Below are 10,272 nucleotides of genomic sequence, written 5' to 3' on the forward strand. Positions count from 1 at the left end.
AGGCTGCTTGGGAAGAAACCCTCAAACCCCCACGTGTTCTTGCAAATGAGGGCATAAAGGGAAGCTTTGTGGAGACACTGTCTCCTGACACCCTTCCTTCCTTCTAAGTGGTTCTTCCTACACTGTTGTGGTTGGGAAAGCCAGATAGTTAAAACAGTTCTCTAAGGCGTTTTGAGTCAAGTGTAGGAGTTTAATTAGGGCCTGGATTTTTTGGTGACATTAGTTCAGCTCCTCCCCTCTCCCACCTCTGCTCTCAGTTCCTTACTCTGTTTGTAGTTGAGGTGAGGTTTCTGGATAAGTGAGATGGGACTGTTCTTTTATATTGCGAGGGCCTAGCTTAGCATTGGGAACATATTTAATAGAGTTAACTTAAATATGTAATTGAATTAGAAATGGGGTAAATGTGGTTAATATGAAATTATAGGAGGATGTGAAGAGAAATTTGAAAGAAGGGACAGTAAAGTGTAAGGACAGTGGTTAGCTACCTGAAAATAATACCACTCAGATGACTAAGCTGTTAGGAAGAGTCAGTGGGTGGGAAAGCTGGGCCAACAGAACAGAAGTGAAGATCATGTTTTTGCTTTTGGTTCTTTCTCTCCTTTTTTGTGACTTACACTTTTTGTTTTCACTCTCCGTCTTTTAAACCAGGTTTGGAGATTGACAGGCCATGGTCTGATTCATTCCTTTAAAAACGAACATGCTAAACAGTCCATATTCAGAAACCTTGGGGCAGGAGTCATGCATATCGACATCATCCAAGGCAATCGGTTCTTCTCCTGTGGGGCAGATGGCACTCTGAAAACGAGGGTCTTGCCCAATGCTTTTAACATCCCTACCAGGATTCTCGACATTCTATAGATTAAAGATTGGAGCTTTATTTTTATAAACATTTCAATTAAAAAACACACTGCAGTAGTTATTAGGCATTTCTGCTTTTCAAGCAGTTAACATACTGAAAACAATACAGAGAATCTCTGTAGAAATTGAATCTGATTCAAGCTGAGTGTTGTGCTGAGTATCGCCTATACAGGTTGTTAGAATGTGCATGTACCTTTTATCATGCTGACGTTCTTAAAAAAAAATCAAACCTAGTATCATATGAAGGGTACTGTTCTTTACCTGATTCAGAAAACATTAGTAAGTTATCATAATGAGAAGGACCTTTGTACCAAATTAAGGGGAGAAAATGTTGCTGGTTCAGATTTTTCTTCCTATTCTTACCACTGACTGAAGCATGCCTGCAGTCTCCTCTGTTGAATGAAGGACAGTCATGAGGTATTAGAAGCTCTTGATCACCAGAGACACTTTCTGAGCGCAGAGTGTGCAGTGACCAGCCAGGTCGTTCCCATGCTTTCCTGCTGAATATGTTTCCTGTTAGTGTGTAAACTGAGCTACTACTGTAACTTGCAAATGAGTGCAAATTTAAATGCAATGTTTTCCTTAAGATTTGCACATTCACATTGTTTGGACTGCTGGTTTTTCTATTTAAACATTTGCCTTCATGTTAGAATGTAATAACGTGAACATGACACATTTGTAATTAACCAAAACATATCAGTGTAGTACTTTTTCTTTTCATGTATTCACGATTTAACACCCACAACATTTTAAGGCTATGTTGAAACTACACCAATAGAACATTCCATATCATACTTAAAATGAATGTTAGGCTTTTTGTGGCCAGTTAATAGTTGATGACATTGGTGATATTATTTATTACCACAGCCTATTGTATAAACTATGCAGAATTAAATATTATTTGCTTGTAAAATATTAGCCAGTGTTGTCATATTTTGCTGTACCTCCTTGGTTATGACCAAAAATATGTTAAGCTATTGAAACCAATGTCTGTGTGTTTAAATGTTTACCAGCAAACTGTCTCATCATTTTAATGAGAATGCTTAATGCCTGTGCAGTAAATAGTAAAATATAATGGCATAAAAGCACTTTTCTCTGAAGGCAGTGTGATGTTCAGGCTGTGCAATATGTATGTAAAAGAAAAATAAATGTAATTTGAGTTTTACCTTAGTTTGGTCTGGCATTTTTGGATAATATTTTAAACTGTTGGGATCATTTTACATGTGATAAACTGTTTAACTTTTAGAGAACTTTTAAGCTGTTAAGTTCATTCATTCACAAATATTTACTGTGTACCTTCTCATCAGAAGCCATTCTAGGAAATGGGATACAGTGGCAACCCAAATAGAGAGGGGAGGGCGCTCAAGGTGGGGATGTATCTGGGTAAGAACTAACCTTCTCATTTACTGAACTTCAGACTTTGGTGCTGATGCTGAGCTGGGAATGGTGCTTAAGTGGAGTGTGGAGTGTGGAGTAGTGAGGGAAAGAGGGAGACACGCTTGAATACATGGGAACACAAATTTGAAAAAAATTGAAAACATGTATGTACACGTTCCTCAGTTTAGTATACAAAAGCCTGTATATGTTGCATCCTCTCCAGCGTTGTATATATTACACTGAAATAGTCCCAGCTAATTCAGTTGGAATCTGTAAGGTAATAGAATTTTCAAACTGAAATTTTAAAACTATTGGTTGCTGCCACTTTCTTTAAGCTATTGCTTTACAGTAATCTACCATGTTACTAATTTGTGTTTGTTTTTTTAATTAAAAATTTAGAAGTTTTAGGTTTATAAAACAATTGAGCTGCCCTAGCCAGTTTGGCTCAGTGGATAAAGTGTCAGCCTGTAGACCAAAGGGTCCCGGTTCAGTTCCAGTCAAGGGCACATACCTTAGTTGCAGGCTCCTCCCCGGTCCCGGTCCTGGTTGGGACTCATGCAGGAGGCAACCAATCGATGTGCTTCTGTCACATCGATGTTTCTCTCTGTCTTTCCCTCTCTCTTCCACTCTCCCTAAAATCAGTGGGAAAATATCCTCAGGTGAAGATTAACAACAACAACAACAATAATAATAATAATAAATTGAGCCAATACCACAAGAGTTTCCATCTACCCTCATCAGTTTCCCTTATTATTAACATTTTGCATTAGTGTGATACATTTGTTATAACTAATGAACCAGTATTGTTGCATTGTAAAGTCAATGGATTACATTAAGCTTCATTCACCCTTCGCGTTGTACAGTTCTGTGTTTCGACAAATGCATAATATCACGTATCCAGTATTACAGAATCATACAGAATAGTCTCATTGCCCTTAAACGCCCAAGTTCACCTATTCATTTCTCTCCATTTACCCTAAAGTTTAGCAACCACTGATCTTTTTACTGTCTCCATAATTTGCCTTTACCAGAATGTCATATAGTTGGAATCATATACTATGCAGCTGCTTTAGATTAGCTTCCTTCACTTAGCAATATGTATTAAGGCTTCTTCATATCAGTAATAATGTTCTATGTACCACAGTTTGTCTATTCACCTTTAGAAGAAACTTGGTTGCTTTTAGTTATTCACAATTATGAGTAAAACTGCTATAAACATCTGTGAACAGGTTTTTGTGTGGACATAAGTTTTCAACTCATTTGGTGAAATACCTAAGAGTGAGATTGCTGGATTAAGACTGTTCAGCTCTGAGATTGAAATGGAATTATAATGGCATTTTTTCCTAGGGAAATTATGCTAATGGTGATCATTTATTGAGTTCTTATTGCATACAGCCCTGAGTTAAGCAACTCATATAGATTATCTTAACCTACAAAACAACCTATCAGATACTATCTTTTTGTTAGAGACAATATATTTTTAAACCCTACTTTACAGGTGAAAAAGTTAAGACTTTGAGAAATTGAGTAATATAACTCAGAGGCATAAAGACTCTAATTTAGTTTGACCAGAGTTCACACCCACTTAGCCTATATTATATTGTAAACTTTGTTCTGCAGATGTGTAAATCCTGTTCACAGATCCCCATGAACTCTCTGAGAGAAGCTAGGCATATATTACCAGGTGGATTTTTGTATGTAGGCACAAGGACATAGCACCTGACGCAGACCATCAAACCCTTTTTGATCTGCTTTCTACCCAAAACTCAAATCTGAGTCTGGGTTCTAATGTTGCTCCAAAGTAAGGGAAAGGTCAGAGTATACACACTAACAAGAGGACCCAGAGGGAAAAATAACTTGTGAGAAACTTTATGATCCCAATCCCTAAGGCAAAACTGGCCCAAGCACTCTAGCTAGTTTGGTTTAGTGTATAGAGCGTTGGCCTATGGACTGAAGGGTCCCGGGTTCGATTCCATATCCCATTAGTCAAGGGCACACGCCCAGTGTGGGGCATGCAGGAGGCAGCTGATCAGTGGTTCTCTCTCATCATTGATGTTTCTATCCCTCTCCCTTCCTCTCTGAAATCAATATACCAATATATAAAAGAAAACAAAAAAACTGGCCCAAGCTACTCAGCCAGGCAGGATACTTTAAGCCTAAAATGCTTTGAGTGAGAGCTTTCAAAAGGATGGAGAGCAGTTCCTCTGTCAGGTAAGAGTAATAAGAGACTCTAGATTTGCCCTCTTGCTTGAAACAAAACAAAAATAAATTATATAACAAAATGGTCTCAAGACATTGGACATCAGGCAGTGAAGGACAGTGACCCCTGAGACACTACTAACATTGTTATTGTCCCAACTTACCACTTAGGGAGGGGAGACCAGGCAGGGCCCCTTTGCCTGGCAGCCTCTCTGAGTTGCCAAAGAGAACTGGGAGTCGGGAGTGCACGTTAGCTCGAGTTCACAGGCCAGACAAGTGAGCTGCATAGAGAGAGAACCGCAGAAGACCTACTCCCAGCATTCAGCTGAATATGAATCAGTGCACAAGTGTAAAAAACTAGTGGCCACAAACCAATACGCTCAATTAATTTTTGACAAAGGAGGCATGAACATACAATGGAGCCAAGATAGTCTCTTCAATAAATGGTGTTGGGAAAATTGGACAGATATATGCAAGAAAATGAAATTAGACCACCAACTTACACCATACACAAGAATAAACTCAAAATGGATAAAGGACTTAAATGTACGACAGGAAACCATAAAAATTCTAGAAGAATACAAAGGCAACAAAATCTCAGACATATGCCAAAGCAATTTCTTCACTGATACAGCTCCTAGGGCAGTTGAAACTAAAGAGAAAATGAACAAATGGGACTACATCAAAATAAAAAGCTTCTGCACAGCAAAAGAAACCATCAACAAAACAACAAGAAAACCCACCTCGTGGGAAAACATATTTGCCAATGTCATATCTGATAAGGGCTTAATCTCCAAAATTTATAGGGAACTCATACAACTTAACAAAAAGAAGATAAACAATCCAATCAAAAAATGGGCAAAGGATCTAAATAGACACCTTTCAAAAGAGGACATTCAGAAAGCCAAGAGACATATGAAAACTTGCTCAAAGTCACTAATCATCCGAGAGATGCAAATCAAAACAACAATGAGGTACCATCTCACACCTGTCAGAATGGCCATCATCAACAAATCAACAAACGACAAGTGCTGGAGAGGATGTGGAGAAAAAGGAACACTTGTGCACTGCTGGTGGGAATGCAGACTGGTGCAGCCACTATGGAAGACAGTATGGAGTTTCCTCAAAAAATTGGAAATGGAACTCCCATTTGACCCTGTGATCCCACTCCTAGGAATATATCCCAAGAAACCAGAAACACCAATCAGAAAGGATATATGCACCCCTATGTTCATAGCAGCACAATTCACCATAGCTAAGATCTGGAAACAGCCTAAGTGCCCATCAGTAGATGAATGGATTAGAAAACTGTGGTACATCTACACGATGGAATACTATGCTGCTGTAAAAAAGAAGGAACTCTTACCATTTGCAACAGCATGGATGGAACTGGAGAGCATTATGCTAAGTGAAACAAGCCAGTCAATGAAGGAAAAATACCACATGATCTCACTCATTCATGGATAATAAAGACCATTACAAACTTTTGAACAATAATAGATACAGAGGCAGAGCTGCCTCAAACTGATTGTCAAACTGCAGTGGGAAGGCAAGGGAGGGGTGGGGGACAGGAGGGAGGGGAGTAAGAGATCAACCGAAGGACTTGTATGCATCTATATAAGCATAACTAATGGACATAAGACACTGGGGGGTAAGGGAGGGCAGGGGTTTGTCATGGGCAGGGGTGGGGGGGGAAAGGACACTTATGTAATACCCTTTGTAATACTTTTAGCGAAAAAATAAAATAAAAAATAAATTAAAAAAACAAACAAACTAGTGGCCAAAGAACCACCTAAAGGACTAGGGTCTGATCACAGAAAGCTTGGAATAGTTTATATTTTCACCAACAAAACTGGAAAACCTCAACCCATAGGGCATTAGGCACAGTATTCAGAAGAGTTTTGCTGCAATAATCGGACAAAATGAATCCTTAACAAAACACTTCTCTGTTTCCACCCAAGAATGCTAAAAAAGGAAAGGACCAAACTATTTTCAAATTGCTAAATTGCATCTCTCAGCAAAGCTCCAGAATAATTATAGGAATACAAAAATATCCGGCACTCAACAAGGTAAAATTCACAATGTCTGACATTCAATTAAAATTACCAGGTATGAAAAGTAGAAGAATATGAGCCATAAACAGAAAAATCAACCTCTCAAAAAATGATCCATAAATAACAGGTGATGAAATTATTAGAAAGGATATCAAAATAGTTACAACTATATTTTTATGTACAAGAAGCTGGAGAAGAGATTAAACATGTTAACTGGAGATATAAAAGACATTTTAAAAAACCACATGTCTAGCAATAAGAACTACAGTGTCCAATATGAAAAATATAATGGTGGAGAATCACAGATTAGACATTGCAGAAGGAAAGATTAGTGAATATGAAGACATGGCAATAGACACTATACAAAATGAAACAAACACTGGAACAAAATGAGCACAGCATCAGTAAGCTAGGGGATAACTTTAAGCAGCCTAATATAGGTGTCATTGGGGTCACTGGAGGAGAAGAAGAGTAAAAAATATAATTGAAATAGGGTCCAAAAAAGCTGTGGAACATTTACACCATGGAACACTTCGCAGCAGTAAAAAAGAAATATGTGTTACCCTTTAAAATAACATGGAGGGACCTGGGGAGTATTATGCTAAGCAAAATAATCCAAACAGAGAAAGACAAGTACCGCATGATCTCACTCATATGTGGAATCTAATAAACAAAATAAACTGATGAACAAAATAGATTCAGAGACATAGAAGCATGGAACAGACTGTTGAATCTCAGAGGGAAGTTAGAGGATGGGTGGGTGAGTGGAAAGAGATCAATCAAAGAACTTGTGTGCATATATGCATAACCCATAGTCACAGACGATAGAGCGGTAAAGGCCTGGAAAGGAGGGGAGGGCTAGCAAGGAGTTAATGGGGGGAAAAGGGACATATGTAGTATTTTCAACAATAAAGATTAAAAAAAAAAACAAAAGAAAAGTAATGTCCAGATATTTTCCAGTTTTGATAAAAATGGGGTGGGGAAAAGAGTAACTTGGGAACCTATATGCATACTAGAGTCCCGGTGCATGAAATTTGTGCACTGGGGGGAGGGGGGGTTGTCCCTCAGCCCAGTCTGTACCCTCTCCAATCTGGGACCCACAGGGATCAGGCCTAAACCAGCAGTTGGACATCCCTCTCACAATCCGGGACTGCTGGCTCCCAACTGCTCACCTGCCTGCCTGCCTGATTGCCTCTAACTGCTTCTGCCTGACAGCCTGATAACCCCCTAACTAATCCCCTGCCAACCTGATCAGCCCCTAACCACTTCCCTGCCAGCCTGATTGATGTCTAACTGCTCCCCTGCCAGCCTGATCGCCCCCAACTGCCCTCCCCTGCAGGCCCAGTCACCCCCAACTGCCCTCCCCTGCTGGCCTGGTCATCTCTAATTGCCCTCCCCTGCTGGCCTGATCACCCACAACTGCCCTCCCCTGCCAGCCTGATCCCCAACTTGCCCTCCCCTGCTGGCCATCTTGTGGTGGCCATCTTTGACCAAATGGGGGCAGCCATCTTGTGTGAGGGTGTGATGGTCAATTTGCATATTACCTCTTTATTATATAGGATATGCAAAGCCCATGGACACAGACAAGAGTGTGGTGAAGGCCTGGGGGGGAGGGTGTGGGGTAGAGAGTGTCAGTGGGAAAAAGGGGGCAGGGAAGGGAACATCTGTAATCCTTTCAACAATAAAGATAAATTTTAAAAAATAGATCCAAGAAGTTGAATGAAATTCAAGCATAGGAAACATGAAAGAAATGATATCATCACATCATAATCAAATTGCTTAAAACCAGTGGTAAAGAGAAAAAAAATCTTAAGTGCAGCAAGAGAAAATAGACACATTTTATACTAATGAGCAAAGGCAAAGATAGAGAAGCAACATTTTTTCCTGTAAACAAACAAACAAAAAACCCACAAAATTATTTTTTCAAATATATATATTTTTTCCATCTCTATATATCATCCTCCACTTCCACCCAGACCCCTAGAAACTAAAATTCTTAACACAGTGAAAATAATTTTTAAAAATAAAGGTGAAATATCCTTCTCAAACTCTTAAAAAAATAAATAGAAGAGGAACACTTCCAAAATCATTTCATGAGGCCAACATTACCCTGATATCAAAACCTGACAAGGATGCCACAGAATATAGAATCACAAGCCAATATCCCTGATGAACATAGATATAAAAATCCTTTACAAAATATTAGCAAACCACATTCAACTGCACATTAAAAGGATTATACACCGTGATAAAATGGGATTTATTCTAGGGGTGCAAGGATGGTTCAACATCTGCAAATTGATGTGGTATACCACATTAACAAATGAAGGATTAAAGTCACATGATCATCACAACAAGTGCAGAAGCAGCATTGGACAGAATTCAATATCCATTTGTGATAAAAATCACATGTATTTTACATACCTCAACATAATAAAGGCCATGTATGACAAGCCCACTGGTAACATCATACTCTATGTTGAAAAACGAAAACATTTCCACTATGATCAGGAACAAGACAAGTGCCCACTCTTAGTACTGGAAATTCTAGTCAGAATAATCAACCAACAAAAAGAAATAAAAGGTATCTAAATTGGAAAGGAAAAAGTAAAACTGTCTATTTGCAGGTGACATGATATTATATATAGAAAACTCTAAAGACTTCATTGAATAAAGAAACAAACACCTGTCAACTAATAAATGAATTCAGTTAAGTTGCAGGTACAAAATTAATGTACAAAAATCATTTATGTTTCTTTGAAGCAACATTGAATTATCAGAAAGAGAAATTAAGAAAACAACCCCAGCCCTGACTGGTATGGCTCAGTGGATAGAGCATTGGCCTGCAGACCAAAGGGTCCTGGGTTCGATTCCAGTCAAGGGCATGTACCTTGGTTGCGGGCACATCCCCAGTAGGGAGTGTGCAGGAGGCAGCTGATCAATGTTTCTAACTCTCTATCCTCTCCCTTCCTCTCTGTAAAAAATCAATAAAATATATTTTTTAAAAAAGAAAACAACCCCATTTATAGTTTCATCAAAAAGAATAAAATACCTAGAAATAAATTTAACCAATGAGGTGAAAGATCTGTAAACTGAAAGGTATGACATTGATGAAAGAAATTGATGACACAAATAAGTGGAAAGATATTCCGTGTTTATGGCTTAAAAGAATTGACATTGTTAAAATGTCCATACTACCCAATACAATCCCTATCAAATTCCAGTGGTGAGTTCTGGTTCAAAATGGTGACATAAGAGGATCCTAAACTCAGAGCTTCTCCCTAAGGGGCAAAGGGCTTGGATCATATATCAGGCACCCCAACTTTTTTTAAAAATATATTTTATTGATTTTTCACAGAGAGGAAGGGAGAGGGACAGAGAGTTAGAAACATTGATGAGAAAGAGAAACATCGATCAGCTGCCTCCTGCACACCTCCTACGGGGGATGTGCCCGCAACCAAGGTACATGCCCTTGACCGGAATCGAACCTGGGACCCTTCAGTCCGCAGGCCGACGCTCTATCCACTGAGCCAAACCGGTTTCAGCAGGCACCCCAACTTTTAAGATCTGCATGTGAGAGACAAGACCCCAAAACATCTAGCGTTGAAATCCAATGGAGCTCATGTCCACAGACCCACAAAGCTAAACAAATGACACGTGGCTCTTAATTGGTTTCCACACTGACCCAGCACAGCCAGCCAATTGAGTAACACCCAGACTGTAAGTGAAAGAGGCTTTTTAGCTTAAAACACCAGCCTGGGGGCAGGCCCTTAACACACATCTA

General features: G+C 39.2%; 1 protein-coding gene across 2 annotated transcripts in view; it reads left to right on the plus strand.

Annotated features, from left to right (window-relative positions):
- Positions 1-2,023, plus strand: part of DMXL2 (Dmx like 2) — a 156,388-nt gene extending 154,365 nt beyond the window's left edge. For both annotated transcript variants that reach the window (XM_070422857.1, XM_070422866.1), the window contains one exon: positions 649-2,023. In XM_070422857.1, coding sequence (XP_070278958.1) covers positions 649-858 — 210 coding nt within the window. In that variant the 3' untranslated portion in view covers positions 859-2,023. The remainder of the gene's footprint in view (positions 1-648) is intronic.
- Positions 2,024-10,272: the final 8,249 nt, after the last annotated feature.

The sequence above is a fragment of the Myotis yumanensis genome, unplaced genomic scaffold (genome assembly GCF_028538775.1).
Source record: "Myotis yumanensis isolate MYYU_CA2020_CCGP unplaced genomic scaffold, mMyoYum1.0.hap1 SCAF_1, whole genome shotgun sequence".
In the NCBI taxonomy this organism is placed as follows: Eukaryota; Metazoa; Chordata; class Mammalia; order Chiroptera; family Vespertilionidae; genus Myotis; species Myotis yumanensis.